Source organism: Molossus molossus, unplaced genomic scaffold (assembly GCF_014108415.1).
Source record: "Molossus molossus isolate mMolMol1 unplaced genomic scaffold, mMolMol1.p scaffold_m16_p_10, whole genome shotgun sequence".
Taxonomy (NCBI): Eukaryota; Metazoa; Chordata; class Mammalia; order Chiroptera; family Molossidae; genus Molossus; species Molossus molossus.
Window position 1 is genome coordinate 8,931,188 of NW_023425345.1, and position 18,079 is coordinate 8,949,266.

Genomic DNA, 18,079 nt, shown 5'->3' on the forward strand with positions numbered 1-18,079 from the left:
ACATCCTCGGCCCCCCCACACACACACATCCTCGGCCTGTACATGCATGCACCCACATCCTTGGCCCATACACGCACACACATCCTCGGCCTGTGCACGCACACACATCCTCAGCCCTGTACATGCACACGCATCCTCGGCCCCATATGTCCTGGCACGTTCCTGCTCCTCTCAACACAGAAACATGGTACAGATGAAAACAACCTGCTTTTGCAGAGAACTTTGCGGATGTTCATTCACTTAAAGAGATGCTGGCTCGTGTGCTTTTGCAGTGTGGGGGGAGAGGGGGTCAGTTGGTTAGCTGTCTTCCTGGGAGGCACATCATGGTTTCCAGGCATATTTGGGTCCCTCGAGAAGGAACGCACGGGGACTGTCTCTGCACTCCCGGGCTCATCCAGCCCCTGCCGCCCCGCCCTCCAGACCCTTGCCATCTCCTTCAGGTGCTGTTTGGGACAGAAAGCACCCACGTCGGTGTCTTCGGGGGCCCAGATGTCTTTCCCTTTCCGAATTGCGGAAATAACAACCATGATAACAGATGATGTCTGCATTCTTTATATGTAGAAACTGCTGGAACCCTCCCACCCCACCCCCCACCTGGGGCAGTTACTATTGTGATCCCCATTTTACAGATGAGGACACTGAGGCTGGGAAGGCTTAGTAACTCTCCCACTCACCCAAGACGGTACAGGCAGGAGTGGGATAGACCCAGCAACATCAGCCAAGGCGCGGCAGCCGCTGAGCGAGCCTTTTCTGGAGAGGCAGCTGGTGGTGGAGGGACCCAGACCCAGATTTGACCTCCCTGAGAGACCTCAAGATCTCAGAACTGCTCTCTCAACTGTCACGAGGCTGCAGTGCCTCACGGGAGGCTCGTGGGAAGGAGAAGCCCGTGCTCCAAGCATTGGGCCCAGAGTTTGGTGCATGTTTGTTGCTGTCCGAAACCTGTTCGGCCATCACGGACCTCGAACAGCAAATATGGGACCAAATAACGGCTTAAGGCCGATCACCTTCTGGGCATAACATTAAGGGTACAGGAGGAGAAATAGAAGGCCAGACGTGAACTTCACAGCGACGACAGTCTCCTGTGTGCAGCACGTATATCTCATGCAAGCGACACGGGAACACTGAGCACCTGTCATGCACTGGGCACAGCGCTAGGGGCCGTGGGTCAGTGTCCCGGCCTTGCCGGGGAGTTACCCCTGAATGACCTCAGTTGGAGCTGACAAGTGCTGTAGTGGAGTAAGCTCTGGAGCACAGGCAGGAAGTGGCCCAGCTCTACCTGGCAGAGGTGCCAGCCGAGGTCCCACAGAGCAGGTGCCACTAACCTGAGTGTTGAAAGGTAAATAGAAGATCCCAGGGGGAGCAGAGAGGGGGAGGGGAAGGAGGGCGTGGCAGAGGGAAGAATGTGTGCAAAGTCGTGGAGGTGTGGAGGGGGAGGCGGATTTGGGGAGCAGAGGAGATCTTCGGTGCAAGTGCAGAGTATTAGGGAGCGATGGGTCAGAGAAAGAGAGTGATTTTCCGCAAGGATCTGGGTGTAATCCGGCAGGTCAGAATGGGTCACTCGGGCCCTGGGATCTTCGAGGCAATGGGAATTCGTTTCCCGGTCTTACACGTTGGTAGAATGGCAATCTTCATATAGGCAAGGACATTGAATCGAGCTTGAAGAGCTAGAGTGCCCCTGATTACATCCTTTTGAACAGTTAAAAATATCCTTTAAGTCCCTGGATCTCAGTGATTTCCCTAGCTCTTTGGAGAATAGATGGGTACCTTTGGAGGTGGACATGGCCGTCTGGAGAATGCTACGAGGCTGCAGTAGGCTGGGGTTCAAGAGGGACAGGCTCACATAATGAAAAGCACCTCACACAAATGCCAGTGACGCCCCTTGTCAGTTGTCTATTGCTCCAAACCCGTAAAACCCCCATGGTGTATGGCAAGTGTTTGCTGAGTGAGTTCTGCTGATCTTGGCTGGACTCGCTCCTTGTCTGGAGCAGCTGGGGCGAGGGTGCCTCACCCTCTGGCTGGCCAGCCCCAGCGTCTCCTCCTGGCAGTCGGGGAGGTGCACAACCATGCACTCCCCTGAGGCCCCGCCTCGGGACTGGGGCAACACCCTTCCCTGCCATTCGATCACCCGCCAAAGCAAGTCGCCCGTCCAGCGCAGACTCGGGGGTTAGGAAACAGGCTCTGCCTCTGCAGTGAGGGATGCTGGGAGCAACGTAACAAAGGGTAAGGCCATGGGGAGCAGCGGGAGTCATCCGCACAGCGCACCCCTTGACAGGTACTGCCAGACACACGGTTTTACAGGCGTGAGCCCATAGATCTCCTTGTTGATTCCTACACTGTTGCGGTGGAGATTGAAAACATAGACACCCCTTCTTCTTGGGAACGTGCTGTGTTCCTTGCAGCCAGGTTAGTAACTGTAGCCAGGTACATTTCAATCTGTATTCAACTGTATGTCCTCATGTGACGGATAAGGCTGGTGCAACAGAAAAAATGTTGGCACCCGCTGTGTGACTTCCAGCAAAATTATTATTTTAAAAAAATCAATGTTGAAGTAGAGTTTGCATGGGCTAGATCTGTGTATTCTAAGTGTGCGGTGTGGCCTGTCCTCACACATGTACACACCCCTGTGATCGTGACACAGAGCGTTCCCATCACCCGATGAGCTGTCCCCCTGCCCCTTCCCAGTCTGCTCCCTCTGCTGCCTGATCCCCATCACTACCAGAGTTCTTCTACGTTCTCATTGCAACTCTTCAGCTACGGAACAGGCACAGCGGGACCTGCCTGGCAGGGCTGCGTGGGGTTTGCATGAGACGGTTGTGTATCGGGCACCCAGCCAGGAGATCCGGGCACCCGGGTGTCTGTCTGCCTGATGCTGCGCCCTCAGTCCCCGTGGGCAGCTCAGCTCGCACTGTCCCTAGTTGAGTAGGAAGGGGCAGAGCAGGGCTGGACAAAGCACTCCCCCATGCAGATCCGTGAACTGAGACTCAGAGAGCCAGGGAGGAGAGAGGGAAAGACGAGCCTGGGCTGAGACCGCTGAGCTCGGATGCCTGAGAGGAAGACAGCTTCTGCTTTGCTTTGCTTTCCTGTGCAGACTGCCGTCCGTGGCTGTAGCAGAGAGGCATCGGGTCGCACAGAGTGCTGCTCCCTCAGGGCCGTTCCCCTCTCTGTGCCAGTTTTCCCCGTTATTTGAAAGGGTTGTTCTGGGTCATCTAGGAGAAGGTCGTGTGCTTGTTTGTAAGGCGTTTGCGGCTGGTCGTCCGTTTGGCCCTGGTCACCACCATCACTCTGAGCTCAGCGTGGTCTCCCCTCTCAGCGGGCGGCTGCCTTCGTGGCCGCCCTCTTGGAAATGAGAGTAAATTGCAGAGGGAAATGAAAAGAGCATTCGTGCCCTTCTGTGGCTGACCGCCAGCCATGTCCAGTGGGACAAACTCCGGGGAGGGCAGGGCATGGGTCAGGCTCCTGGGCCCCGGGCTGGCTTTCTCATTCCCAGGCCCCCTCCTGCCCTTCAGCTCCAGAAGCAGCTGTCCGAGCTGGACGAGGACGACCTGTGTTACGAGTTCCGGCGAGAGCGCTTCACCGTCCACCGGACCCACCTGTACTTCCTGCACTACGAGTACGAGCCCGCTGCGGACAACACGGACGTCACCCTGGTCGCTCAGCTCTCCATGGACAGGTAGGCGGCCCGGCCCGCCCTCCACACCCCCCCACTGCTGCTCAGCACCAGGTCACAGGGGCGGGGAGGGGTGGCCTCGGGGCTGGGGGTATTGGAGCCTGGTGTTGTAGGCCTTGTTCCCAGCCCGTCAGCCCTGGAAAGCAAGGGCGCGTGTCTTCCGGCGAAGGTGGTGGTTTTGAGGATGGAGGGAAGCAGTGATTCTAAGAAATGGAGCTCCACTTAAATTACCTCAAGGAGAAGGGGGCTCGTTGTGGGGACACTCGTAGGCTGGAACCACAGTCACTGCTGGAAAGCAGTTGCTGTTCTGTCTCCTTCTACGTGTATCGATGCAGCAGGGATCCGGGGAGCCTTCACCAGGAGGTGCTGATGTGGCTCCCGCTCTTCCGTGGCCCTGGCTCTTCCGTGGCTCCCGCTCTTCCGTGGCCCGCACTCTTCCATGGCTCTGCTCTTCCGTGGCCCGCAGTCTTCCGTGGCCCCCGTTCTTACGTGGCCCACAGTCTAGTAGCCTGGTTCTCAGCCTTGGCTGGGGACAGACTGAATCACCGGGGGAGCTTTTAAAACAAATGCATGTCCAGGCTCCGCTTCAGGCCAGTTAAGTAGGAATCTTCGTGGGGCGGAGACCTGGCATAGTTTAAGTTTGCGATGTGCAGCTCGAGTGAGAACGGGGCTAGTGTGTAAGCAACAATCCCCAGTCAACAGGCGCCTGGCATATGAGGTGCTGAGAACACGTGTTCCGGGCGGATGAAGTGGCAGGTGCAAGGCCCTGTGGTGGGAGGGCCATGCCCGTGCAGACCCCTGCTGGAGGACCAGTGCGGCGCAGCTCGGCCGGGCACTGAGGCGGGTGCCTGAGAGTAAGATGGTAGAACCCAAGAAACTCGTAAAGTTCTTGGACTTTATTCCAAATGTGTTGAGAAGTTATTTTAAAATGTATACAGTAATTTGATCTAAGTTATGTTTTTTGAAAACATCTCTCTGGCTGCCAGGAAGTAAATGGATTCACAGCCCTGAGGTCACTCACTCGAGGCCACTCTGTTTCTGGTCCTGGCTGTCCAGTGTGCCCTGCCTACCTGCCCCACCCCCCACTCACCAGCTTCCTTTCATTTACACGTGACCCATAGTGGCTGCTGTTGCCCAGCTTCCTTCAAGTCATCCCTCCTCACTTCCCACAAGCAGGAAAGGAGTGTGGCTCCTTCTGTCCCCGAGCCTCCTCAGACACGCCGGTCCAGCCTACAGATGCCATGCCATGGTCCTTCTCGGGAGCCAGTGAGTTCGTGCCGATAACATGCTGGGGACAGTACCTGGCTCACCTAAGTGCTCGATAAATGTCAGCGGTTACTAGTCACGAATGATTGAAGAATCGCAAACGAAAGAACAAGCACTTGGACGTGAAAGGCTATAAGAAGGAGTTCTGAGGTTCTGGGGAGAGGGCGGACCTGGCGTCTGGGGGCGTCTGGGGAAGATTCATGCGGAGTGTGGCCACCTAATGACCTGTGAGGAAGCCCATTCCTTGCTTTCTGGTTCCTACCATGTTAGTGAATGACCGGCTGTGGCATTAAACCGCTTCATTGGCTGGTGGTCTCCTGGAGATCCACTGGCCTCCCGGACCCCTGTGCACAAACACAGAGAACTTGCTGACCGTACAGGCAACAGAGAAGGGAATGAAACGCACGGAGACTCTGGCACCAGGTCAACCAGCCTTACCTGCCGTGTGGCCTCAGACAAGGTCTTTCCCTTCCTATGGCCTCAGTTTTATCTCCAAATGTCATGTGATCACTCAGCACATACTACTTAAGCATCTCTGTGTGTACCAGGCCCTTATGGGGCTAGGGACCTTATAAGACCCTACTCCTGCCTTGGAGGAGTATGTCGTGCGCGTAGGCTTCAGACGTGCGTTGGTTTTCTATTGTTCTATAACAAATTGGCACAGACAGAGCAGCTCAGAAAGCACACTTTTATTATCTTACAGTTCCCTGGGGCAGGAGTCCGGCTGTGTGTGAGCAGGGTCTCAGGACTGAAATCTCGGTGTTGCTGGGATTGGGAACCCCTCTGGGAGTCCAGGTCCATTTCTAAGCTCCTTCAGCTTGGAGCAGAATTCGGGTCTAGGACTGAGGTCACGTTTTACTGGCCATTGGCCAGGGTCCTTCCCGGCTCCTGGAGGCCACCCTCGGGTCTCGGCCATGCGGCCCTCTGGTGTCAGGGCAGCTTGCTTCAAAGCCAGCAGGAGGCCTCTCCAGGTGTCGTAACACGTAACACGTCATCACAGGAGTGATGTTTGCTCATCCCAGGTCCTGGCCACACCCCATCGAGGGGATTGCACAGGGCGTGGCAGGGGCCTTGGAGGCAGCTCAGAAGTCTGCCTGCCACAGACAGGTAACAGGTTCCTACAACAGAGAGCCGCCCTGCTAGCCATGGAGGAGCCCCCGTCCCAGCTGGGGGTGGAGAACAGACAACGCAGAGAACGTCACCTGTGTCCTGTTGGAGGCTGAGTAGACAGATGTCGGAGGCACACAGAGAGAGGAGGGCTCGAGGGCTCCCCAAGGTGGAGCATGCTGCAGTCACGGGACAGAGAGAGCCCCAGGCCCTCTGGGGAACACACAGGGTGGGGCTCAGGGTGCAGCAGTGGGGAAGAGGACAGCAAGTGAACTTGACCAGGTAGTCAGGGCCTGGATCCCAGAGGGCCTTGAGGAAGCCAGGGCAGGTGGCCAGCCCTTCCGGCTCAAACCTGACGGCTCCCCGGGATGGTCCACAAGCGTCCCAGAGTCACCCCTAAACTTCTGTGTCCCTTTGGCTTCTCACCCAGTTTCCAATGTGCATACCACACTCTCCACCAAGCAGCGCACGAGTAAGTCCCCCGCCGTGACAGTCCTCTCGCTCTCCTTCTCCACGAGGTGAACGTGAAACCTAATTACCGATACTCACGCTGCACGATGGTCTCAATGGGGCTTCTGTTCCCCAGGCAGATCAGTGCGCCTCAGGCCCCTCAGGCGGGGCACCTAACGCTCAGCACTGTCATCTGCACAGGTGGTTGAGTTCCAGCCAATCCCAGGTTCCCGTCTCGGAGCCTCCTGGGTCTCCTGGGTCACATTCATGCCTGCTACTCATGCATTTGGTCTGTCAGCAGAACTCAGGAGACAGAGAGACAGAGACAGAGACATCCCTGAGAGGGAAGAGCTTGGTCCTTGGACACGGGGGGGTCTTGGTGGCTCTGCTGCCACTGCTGGAGTTTCACCCTTCCTTGGACAAGTCACTCAACCTCCCTCAGCCTCAGCTTCCTCATCTGTGACCCGAGACTGACATGTGAGTAGCTACCCCTGAGGTTACTGCAAAGATCTGGTGAGGTCCTGCACACCCAGGACTTAGCCCTGTGACCCTTAAAGGCTCCCTAAATGACACTCAGCACTGTTGGCCAAAATTTTACATTTGAATACTATACAGACGGACACCAGACTTACAGAGAGCTCTGAGTTCAAATCCCACCTGCCTCTTTACTCCTCCGCTGGTGATCTTGACCAAGTCACTTAACTTTGGGTCCTTTTCTCCTTCTGTAAAGAGAGTTTAAAATACTTTCCTTAGAGTAGTGGTTCTCAACCTTCCTAACGCCGCGACCCTTTAACACAGTCCCTCACGCTGTCTGTGGGCGTATCTGCATGTGGGCGGACCCTCCTGGAGACGGATAGAGGAGCCGTGTCTTGGTTCCTAAGACCCTCGGAAATCTGTGTTTTCCGAGGGTCTTAGGCGACCCCTGAGAAAGGGTCGTCCCACCCCCAAAGGGGTCGCGACCCACAGGTTGAGAACCGCCGCCTTAGAGGCTCCTGGAGAGGGTTGAATGAGAGTCTCCGAAAGCCTGTGGCACGTGTTTTTATTCAGCAAGCATTTGCTGGGTCTGCACACCCAGACCACAGCCTGTGCATGCAGTAGGTGCGGTGATGTAGAAAGAACAGAGAGAGACCGGGGTTCGAGTCCGGTGGCACCACTCACGAGCTGTGTGAGTTTGGGCAAGCTGCTCTGGGGTTTCGAACCTCACTTTCCTTGTCCAGGAAATGGCAGCGATAGGTCGAGTTCCCAGGCTGTTGTTTGGGTTACAGCATGTACCCAACAGGGTTCCTTCCCATCCTCCCTGCTGCCTGCGACATGTGGTGTCTGGAGCTTGCAAGTAACTGGAAACATTCTTTAAATTATTAGGACCCCACATCTACCCTGCTGTATACATGTGTTACCACATGCAGGAGAAACAGGGCCCCCCTCCCCATGCCGCCAGCCGTCTCCTCCTGGCCCCGGCCCCTCCCACATCCGCTGCGAGCACTAACCACAGAGCTTCCTTCACCACACGGCCCCCAGCACGCAGGCCCACGGTCCCCCGATGTGCCGGGACAAGTATTGCCACGCTGACACTGCCTCAGAACCCCAGGAATCCCACGCCCTAACGAGAGACACCTAGCAGGGCGTGATCAAAATCACGCATGGGTCCCGCCGCTGACGAGGACCGTAGCATCCCCCTCCACCTCCATCCTGCACGTCAGTGAGGATGCGGCAGGCTGACTGGTGCCGTTGGATCGATTGGTACTTTAAGAAACATTTCGGGTGTGTCTGTCAACCTTCCAGTGCCACAGCGAGCGGGGGAGGCGGCGTGCGGCTCCGGGCCCGGCTCCCTCTGGAGTTCCCTTCAGAAAGAGTGACCGTCACCGGCTGCAGCTGTGGGCTGGCAGGTGGCCTCTCTCCCAGCCACTGCAGGGACTTCCTCCCATCCCGGAAGCCGACCAGGCGGGTCGAGGACGGGGAGGTCCCGTCCTGACTGGGAGGGTCCTGATCGCAGCATCCTTGCCTCCTGGCCAGGAGCCGCCTTCTCTGCCCTGCGCTTTGGCAGCGTTGTTGGAGCACTGACTGCAGTTCCCAGGGGCCGGGGCTGGCGGCCGCATCCTTTAGCGCCGTGCTGCTGCGACGGCCACACCGCGTCGCGCGGGCGCTGGTTCGCAATACAGATTCTCAGGCCCCGCACCCCACTTATCAAACTGAAATCTCTAGGGGGGGCCCCGAAATGTGTTGTAAGAAACCTCCCCAGGAATCCTAAGCACCGTAAGCGTGAAAAGCACCAGTCTAGAGAACAGAAGGTGATTCTTCCTGTAGCAGCCAGAGTGATGTTTTTAAAACATATATATCAGGTGATATAAAAACTCAGAGCACGTCTCATTGCATTTAGAATAATACAACTGCCTGCCACGGCCTTCGGGTCCCACGTGGCCCCACATCCACGCACTGCCCACGTCTCCGTTCGCCCGCCCCTGTGCCGTCCTCACTGGTCCTACCGCTTCTCAGCTGAGCCTGCTACACTCGGCTTTACCCCTGGGCTGTTCCCTCTTCTCAGCTGAGCCTGCTACACTCGGCTTTACCCGCTGGGCTGTTCCCTCTTCTCACCTGAGCCTGCTACACTCAGCTTTACCCCCTGGGCTGTTCCCTCTTCTCAGCTGAGCCTGCTACACTCAGCTTTACCCCCTGGGCTGTTCCCTCTTCTCAGCTGAGCCTGCTACACTCAGCTTTACCCGCTGGGCTGTTCCCTCTTCTCACCTGAGCCTGCTACACTCAGCTTTACCCCCTGGGCTGTTCCCTCTTCTCACCTGAGCCTGCTACACTCGGCTTTACCCGCTGGGCTGTTCCCTCTTCTCACCTGAGCCTGCTACACTCAGCTTTACCCCCTGGGCTGTTCCCTCTTCTCAGCTGAGCCTGCTACACTCAGCTTTACCCCTGGGCTGTTCCCTCTTCTCAGCTGAGCCTGCTACACTCGGCTTTACCCCTGGGCTGTTCCCTCTTCTCAGCTGAGCCTGCTACACTCGGCTTTACCCGCTGGGCTGTTCCCTCTTCTCACCTGAGCCTGCTACACTCAGCTTTACCCGCTGGGCTGTTCCCTCTTCTCAGCTGAGCCTGCTACACTCAGCTTTACCCCCTGGGCTGTTCCCTCTTCTCAGCTGAGCCTGCTACACTCGGCTTTACCCCTGGGCTGTTCCCTCTTCTCAGCTGAGCCTGCTACACTCGGCTTTACCCCTGGGCTGTTCCCTCTTCTCAGCTGAGCCTGCTACACTCAGCTTTACCCCCTGGGCTGTTCCCTCTTCTCAGCTGAGCCTGCTACACTCGGCTTTACCCCTGGGCTGTTCCCTCTTCTCAGCTGAGCCTGCTACACTCAGCTTTACCCCCTGGGCTGTTCCCTCTTCTTGGAACACGGTCCACCCAGCCGTTCTCAGGCCTGCACCCCTCCCCCTGGCGAGCTCTGCAGCAGGCCCTCCGCAAGCCCGCACGGCCACTCGGTCCCGTTTCCTGTTCCGCTGCCTCTCCAGCCCTTCGCTCCCTGGGTTGCTCGTGGTCTGCCCCCAGGAGAAGCAAGCTCCAGAAGTACAGGGGCCGTGTCTGTCTTGTTCCTTCTGGGTCCCAGCACCGTCCCCGCACACCGTGGATACTCAGTCACTGTTCGCTGGACGCACGTGTGTGGAAGGCCAGACGCTGAGAGGAAATCACTGCTGTCGCAGGCTGAGCTCCTGCCGTCTGTTCAGCTTTGCGTCACACCCTTTCTGCTGGTGCGTCAGCAGCTTGTGCAGGTGGTGGACCACCGTTCCGAGGGCCGCGAGGGGCCAACTCCCCTGCCTGTGTCCTGCGTGCTGTTGTTTCACGGAACTGAACTTGATCCGTGTGGGAGGCGTTGCCAGAGGGTGTGGACAGAGGGCGAGGAATGTTTGCATTTTGTCATCCACAAAGGCTCACCCCCACATGCATGTGTGGGAATGGAGCGCCAGGGGTGACGGACACAGCTTGCGTACAGACCCAGGGGTGTCTGACCCCAGAACGCACAGGTGCTCCACGGGCCAGCTTGGAATCAGCCCCTCGTAGGGAGTGAGTTCCCCTTCCCAGCGGAGGCTGAGTAACACCTGCCTGGACTGCTTAGGCCGCCTGAGGTTCTAGGGCCCTTCCAGCCCTGTCGTCCAGGTCTCTGGTGCTCGGCCATCCCCCGCCTGCTCCCGGATCCCTACACAGGCTGCACGAGGCTTCCTGCCCAGGAGGACCCTGCGGGGTAACCGCTGCCCGTTTCTGGATCTGCCAGGCCTCCCTCCGGCCAATCCGAGCCTTCGTCCTCCTCAGCCAGCGTGCAGCGGTGATGGGCTGTACGGGGAGTGGGAGGAGTGCGTGGGACAGTCGGGACCGTGGGTCTCTTCACTCATCCATCATGCTCGCCAGCAAGCCGTGCCCCGTCAGAGGCTGAACTCTTTCATCATAAAAATGATATAATCAGACCAAATAATCTCTAAGATTCTTCCAAGCTGACCATTCTGCAGTTTTAGAATTAATCTTTGTCTGTCTTGTTTTTAATCCTCACCCAAGGTTTTTTATTGATTTTTTTTTTTAAGTGGGAGAGAGCAAAGGAGAGAAATAAAGAAGTAAATATCAAAGTGAGAGAGAAACAGTGATCGGTTACCTCCCGTACACACTCCCAACTGGGGATCGAACCCGCAACCTTTTGGTGTATGGTACAATGTTCCAACTTACCGAGCCCCCAGCCAGGCCTGCTCTTTGTCTTTTGAAATGCTCTCCATTGGCCCAGGTCCTTGCTGGGCCAGGTCCTTGACCTTCCTGTGTAAAGGACAGAAAACGACTCTGCACACAATCTGCACCGACAAGAGCTACATGGGGATGCACCTGGGAACAGGCTGGGAAGAGCTCGCCCTGAGAAGGGTCAGGAGCATGGTGGGTCTTTGGGGCAGACCCTGAAAGAGACTGCAGAGTGGAATAGGGACACACGCCAGCGCCAGACCACAGGCATTTGGGGACATTTTTCTCCGCCTAACACCAGTCCATCTTGAATAAGATCTGGATCCTGGACTTGGGGGTCAGACAGAAGACCTGGGGGTGAAGCTGGCTCCTCCACTTTGTAGCTATATGACTTAAAAGCAGTCTGTTCGCCTCCTTGATTTCCTGAGTACAACAGTGTTGGGAAGCCCAGCTCCGCGGTCACCGTGACTGTTACCCAGGGAACAGCCGGCACATGGCCGGCCCTCTGTATGCAGCCGGTGGACGATGGCGCTCGGTGGAATTATTGTCACAGTGTAGGTTGTCATCACTACCGCAACCTCAGTCGCTCTCTGTGTTCAGGTCCCGGCGGAAAGCTGGTTGCAGCGCAGCAGAGGTTGGAGAGACTGGGGGGGGGGGCAGAGAAACAGCCGTGGGCGGTACCCTCATTCGTCCTCGCTCACGGTATTGGCAGCGAGGATGGGAACAGCAGCAGTTGTTACCCGTGATTGGACCTGGGTTCAGCAACCTCAGCACCTGACTTCTGGCTAAGAAAGAATTCAGAGGCGAGATTCAAACCAGAAGAGAAAGTTTATTTAGAAAGCCACGGAGGTAGGAGTGAGCTGTAGAAGAAATGGGCCCAGGAAACAAGTTACGGAGGCAGAAGAAGAGCCCCTGGAGCTTCGCAGGGAGACGGGAAAGGTCGCACGCCCGGGGGAGAAGAAGGGGGGGAGGGGAAAGGCGCAGGGCCGGGTCCTCGGTCCTGAGGGCTTCTGAGGGTGAGGGTGTTAGGGGAGCATAGTCATCAGCTTCCCAGGTGTGTCCATTCAGGGGCCTGGTCTTCTCTGATGGCTGGGCGCCAGGTCGGGGGGTCACTTGTCACCACAGCTGGCCCTGAGGTCAGCCATGGTGTCACTTGTCTGTTTTGCTGCTTTTCTGGGCCTGGAGCTGAAACACAGCTGAGGCCTAGATGTGATCCCTGGAGGTTAACGCTGAGGAGGTGGTCAGGCCAGGGCCCGAGCGGGAGTTGCATGAGGCCGCTTTCTAGCCTCTTGTTTCTCCTCTCAGGGGGTCTAACCACATGACCAGGGATATGCAGGGATATGCAGGCGAGGTCCTCGTCTCCCCAGTTTTGCCCATCGCTAGGAACCCGGTGCTTCCGCCCTGGTGACCTGTGCCTGGCCCGTCGCCCCTGCTCCACTCTGTCCGACTGCCCACCACAGCCGAGGTTCCCGGAGCATCTGGCACCATGTGGCCTGCAAAGCCACACGGATGCGATGTCTGTCACCCCAACAGCACCTTTCTCCTGAGACCCTGCAGTATTTTGCGTCTCTATTCTGAGTCTAAACTTTGAAGAGCTCGGAAGAAGGGCTGCTCCTGGGTGGGGCTCCCTCTCTCGGAAAACTCAGCCATGGAGTCAGAAACCACGTCCGTGGGAGCGTCCACGGCAGAGGCTGGCCTCTTCCCACCCACACGTGGCTCCCACTCCCCCTGGCTCCTCTTCTCTCCACCCACTGGACACAACCCTTGCCCTCGACTCCCCAGCTTCCAAAGGATTTGTGCAAACACCTCCCAAGGGCCGAAGATGAAACTGAGGCGCAGGTGGGGTCCCCCCAACCCCAGACGTGCGGAGCCCGCAGAGACCAGGCCCGCGGCAGAGACCTGGTGCACACTTCCGAGAGGAGGCTTTGTGATGCCTCCAGGCGGCCGGCTCCGGTCAGTTCCATCAGCAAGTGTCACCAAGTGGGAGAGATGGGGGCATTTTACCCCGTGAACATCTTAGTCCTCCAAAGAGAAGGAGGGAGCGGATCCTGGCAGAATCGCTGAGGAAACTCCGGAAGCCCGTCCAGAAAGGCACAGGCACAAGATAGCGGTGCCCGTTTGCCTTTGGTTAGGAGCATGGAGATGCTTGGGATCTGTCCCCTGGTAACTGTCCCACTGCACTGGGCATTCCGGCCGGAGGCAGCTGACCAGGTGCCTCTTGCTGAGTAGGGGAACGTGAACTAGGCTTTTGCTTTTTCTTAACCATGGATTTTAGGCGGCAGGCTCTTCTGATGCCTTGGGAAGACGATACAGATGTCTCTGCGTCTTCTCGGAGCCCTCGCTCCGTCAGAAACACCTTCTGTTTCCTCTCCGGGCTCCGTTCTGCCCCACTTCTCGGCTGGTGCCTCTCGGGCAGCCTCGCAAAGCTGGGGCCCTGGGGCAGTAAGGGCTCTGAAGGTGAAGACAGATGGCTTCACGCCGTGGTCCCCGAAATCCGCACGGGCTTCCACTCCCTTTCCCGAACGCCCAGGATTATTTCCTTCTCACCATCCCCAAGGTGCCTGTCTGCACGTGTCTGGTTCAAGCCCAAGAATCAAAGCTGACTGTGTTATTAGTGGAAGTGGGGTTCTTGGGGTGTTGCTGGAATAAGAATTTCCAGAGGCCCCATGGGAGGGTGCTGTATTGTAGAAAGGTTTATTTCTGCGCAATGACACCCTGAGTCTCCAAGGTCCCAATCCCCCTGCCCCGCCATGGAGGTGCAGTTGTGGTGTCACAGGGCTAAGATTGAAGCCAGTGTCCGTACTCTCGGCCCCATGTTGGCGAGGTCCGGTCCAGCATCGGGCTGGCTTAGGTTGCGTTCCCAGCTGGAGTCCGTCAGTCCACTGCATGTGGGGTCTGCAGGGCCACATGACTATGGAGTGAACCCAGGCAAATGCAAGGAAGCAGGAGCAAAACCAAAGGCACCAGAGAGCCTAGAGAAGGCGTATTCCCTTGTCCGGGGCATTATGTCCTCCCAAGTTTTCATGGGCTTGCGTTGGCTCCCCCTTCTAGCCAATGACTTCTCTTCCCAGGTTTGACTGACAGGCACCTTCCCTATGTGACCCCAGCTTCACTGGGCATGTGTCTGTCTCCCCTTTGTTGGACCCCTTCCCACAGTGATTTGTGGGGAAGGGGCTGGTGGTTCCTGGGGGTATGAAATTGCAGCTTCCTGTCTGGCCTTCCCTTAGCTCCTTTTCTGTTACTAATAACCAGCTAATTACAACGGTATCAACCAGACCTCTGGAGCCTCGATTCCCCCATCAGGAGAATGGGGAGAGGGTGCAAAGGGTTGTCGAGAGAATCCTGGAGGGTGTCTGGTGCATAGCAATGCGTCAAGTCATCAAAGGTATTACTCTTGTGTTTACCGCTTGTTTTAACGCTGCTTGCAACTCGTGACGCCAGTTTGGCTCAGTCTGTGGTAACTGCCTCAGGAGCTCAGGGGGCCGTTTTTCTGCTCTGAGAGAGGAGGCGAGGAAGGGGATCTTTGAGCTGGAAGGGGGTCTTTGGATCGTTTGATACAGTCTTCCCCACCCCGTTGAAAAGAAAAGACTCATATTGGGATGTGGCTGTCTCCATATCACTCACTCGATTAGAAGCCAAGACCAGGGCCAGCAAGGTAAGTGGTTTTATGCCCATTTCGTAGACAAAGGAGCCGAGGTTTGGTGCTTTGCACCCATCACGCAGTGATCCGGACCCAGGCTGGTGGCCCGCGGAGGACTGCTGGCGGCGCCCGGCTCACCTCCCCATCTTTTGCAGGCTCCAGATGCTCGAGGCCATCTGCAAACACTGGGAGGGGCCCGTCAGCCTGGCCCTGTACCTGTCGGACGCCGAGGCGCAGCAGTTCCTCCGCTACGCACAGGGCTCCGAGGTGCTCATGAGCCGGCACAACGTGGCCTACCACATCGTGTACAAGGAGGGCCAGTTCTACCCCGTGAACCTGCTGCGCAACGTGGCCATGAAGCACGTGGGCACGCCCTACCTGTTCCTGTCCGACATCGACTTCCTGCCCATGTACGGGCTCTATGAGTACCTCAGGTGAGGGCCCCGACGCCGGTGCACGTGCGCCCCCAAGCCCCTTGCCCTCCGCGCCCATGGGAAGGAAGCCCCCTTTGCCTCCTGAAGTGTCAGTGGCGGGCGCGGTCTGGGAAGATCTCTCCCCTCCCGGTCTCACGTTCTTTCTGTAGCTTCGATGGAAACCTCCTCCGTCATCCAGTTTGCGATCAGACCACCTTCATCTAACCATTCTAGAAAGATCGCTGCCTGTTCTGGGGAACAAGTCAGGGATGGTGGCGGCTAACCCTTAGAGCGGTCCTCGCTGAGCGCAGGCCCTGTTCTGAGTGGCTGGCGAGTAGGATTTCGTCCCTGCCCCTAGGGCCCTGCATGGTACGAGGTAGTGGGTCCTCGTCTACCCCCGGGAGACTGCAGGGCCAGACTGAAGCTGTTCGTGCAGGTTGTACCCCGGGGGACACGGGGCCGGGGGCACAGCCCAGCCTGACTCCAGGGCCACCTCGCTGGCTCCCGCGAGCCTTTGCTCTCCCCGCGCGGAGCTCAGGCATCCCGGGCTGGAGAACACTCGGCTCGCGAAAGGCTGAGTTGGCCGTGGGGGGAGACGTTGTTATGAATAGTGATCTGAGCTGCACGGGACTGTGGAATCCACAGCCCAAAGGCCCCACGTGAGAAAGCTAACGCCACAAGGTGTGCATGGTCACACGTTTCTGCAGTCCTTTGTCACTGCCCTTTGTCAGTGTGAGTCACCTCTGCTACCAGGTGAGGGCTTGCCTGGGCCCAGGTACCATGAGAGGTGGTTTGCACATGCTCATTACCCCACTGGATCCACACCTCAAGTCCCAAAGGCAGGCACGGTGAGCCCCTTACTGCCGGGACAGTGAGGCTCACAGAGGCAGAGTCACCCACCCAGGTCCACACAGCTGGCTCCGGGGCTTGAACCTGCATCCGTCGGACTTCAGGTCTGCAGGCCTGTGTCAGCGCTTATCTGGTGCACCGAGGTCTCTGGCTGTCCCAGAGGAGCAGGATGTGACCTTTCTCTCTTCCCCTCCTATCCTCCGAGTGTCTGAGTGTGTGTGTGTGTGTGTGTGTGTCTGTCTCTCTCTCTCGTCTCTCTGTCTCTCTGCCTTACTGTCTCGGTCACTCTTAAAGAGTTTCCAAAAGAGCTGAAACCGTTTGAACTGAAGCTGGGTGTAGGTGTGATATGGGCACCCTCCTGCCCCGTTCTTCCTGGGATTGAGTTTGCCTCCACGGTTCTCTTGGGGGTTCAGAGCATCAGTCCCTCCCCTGTGAGCAAGAGGAGTCCCCCTTCCAGCCTTTCTGTTGAGAACAGCAGTGTGAGCAACCTCGGGGCAGCATAAACCTCCTTCAGGGAGGGTTGGGGCATCTTCCCAAAGAGCACCTGCCGTGGACAGAGCCCTGTGAACCCCAGCTCCTGATCCCCCCACCGGGCGCTAGGATGGAGCTGTGCTACTCCTGCTCCAGCGGGGCTTGGAACCCAGTGTGTGGAGTGAGGGCGCCCCCATGTGGCCAGATTTGGGGAGATTCTGCAGCCTGGCTATTTGCAGGATGCCCTCTCGGGGTGTCAGGCAGGGTTCCCAAAGGAGCAGATGGTGGGATGAGCGATGCCTCGATCGAGAGGAGAGAGCCTCGGGACCACAGCCCATTCTCCACCCTTGGGGGCTCTTCCACAGGAACAGTGACCCCATCTTAAAAGCCTGTGTTCTCTCCTCTCCCCATCTAAGCACTGCTTGATTGCTTCACCTCCTGTTTTGAAAACCATCACCTGTGAGCACTGTTTCTATGTTGTCTTCCTACATTGTGTTGACCAAAGACATTACTAAATGCTGATCAAGACCGGAACCCATGTGAGGTGCCCAGCTTGCCCATGACTTTTACTTCACACGGAGGCCCCTGAGGTTTTAGTGGCCTTGGCCACCTTCGCGCAGTGTGTGTGGCTCAGGGGTTCCGAACTGCGGCACTGTGCTCCTGAGACTCCACCCCTTTCCTCACCGCCCCCGAAGAAGGCCAGGGGCCCTGAGCTGAGAATACGTGACCGTGTCTAGTCCTCTTTTAGGGTGCGCGTGGGACCTGAGACCAGAGAGCGGGAGTGACTGGCCCCTCTAGAGGGAAGGATAGCGGGACTTCCTGATGGTTCTTCTCCTCCATCTGTTCACCTGTTCGTCTGTTCATTCATTTAGTGCAGCGGTTCTCCACCTGGGGGTCGAACGACCCTTTCACAGGGGTCGCCTGAGACATAACAGTAGCAAAGTTACAGTTACGAAGTAGTAGCAATGAAAATAATGTTATGGTTGGGGGTCACCACAACACGAGGAGCTGTATTACACGGTCACGGCGTTAGGAAGGCAGCGGACCCCTGATCCGGTAGGAAAGCTGTAGACGGCACCCATCACGTGCCCCGTCTGCAAACCCCGCAGGCAGGAGTGCTGAATCCTGGGCCTACAGACGCAGAAGCAGCCGTCACAGACACAGGTTGTTCAGGTCCTGGGATGGGGGTGCCCAGCTGGCATTACCCTCATCTGAGCTGGGAGGGAGCTTAGGAAAGGACGTCCTGAAGGAGTTGGGTCTAAACCGAGGCCTGAAGGCAGTTAGCCAGGAGAGGTGGCGGTGACCCCGGCAGAGGGGTGTCCCTTGACGGCACGGTCAGTGATGTCGCCAGGGTGGGTCCCACAGGCCTTCCCGTAAACCAGCGAAGGAGGCGGACTCTGAAACCTCTGAGAAGGCAGGACTAGGTGTGCACGTGAAGGAGAACATCTGCTTGCATCATGGGGGAACCTGACCGGTAGGACCGGAGCGAGGGAGCTACGTGAGGGG

The 18,079-nt window shown here is 57.5% G+C and overlaps 1 protein-coding gene across 1 annotated transcript in view; it reads left to right on the forward strand.

Annotated features, from left to right (window-relative positions):
- LARGE1 (LARGE xylosyl- and glucuronyltransferase 1) overlaps positions 1-18,079 on the forward strand; it is a 478,500-nt gene that overhangs the window by 437,895 nt on the left and 22,526 nt on the right. Inside the window, exons 11-12 of the mRNA XM_036252192.1 lie at positions 3,507-3,670; positions 14,996-15,274. Of these exons, the coding sequence (XP_036108085.1) occupies positions 3,507-3,670; positions 14,996-15,274 (443 nt within the window). The remainder of the gene's footprint in view (positions 1-3,506; positions 3,671-14,995; positions 15,275-18,079) is intronic.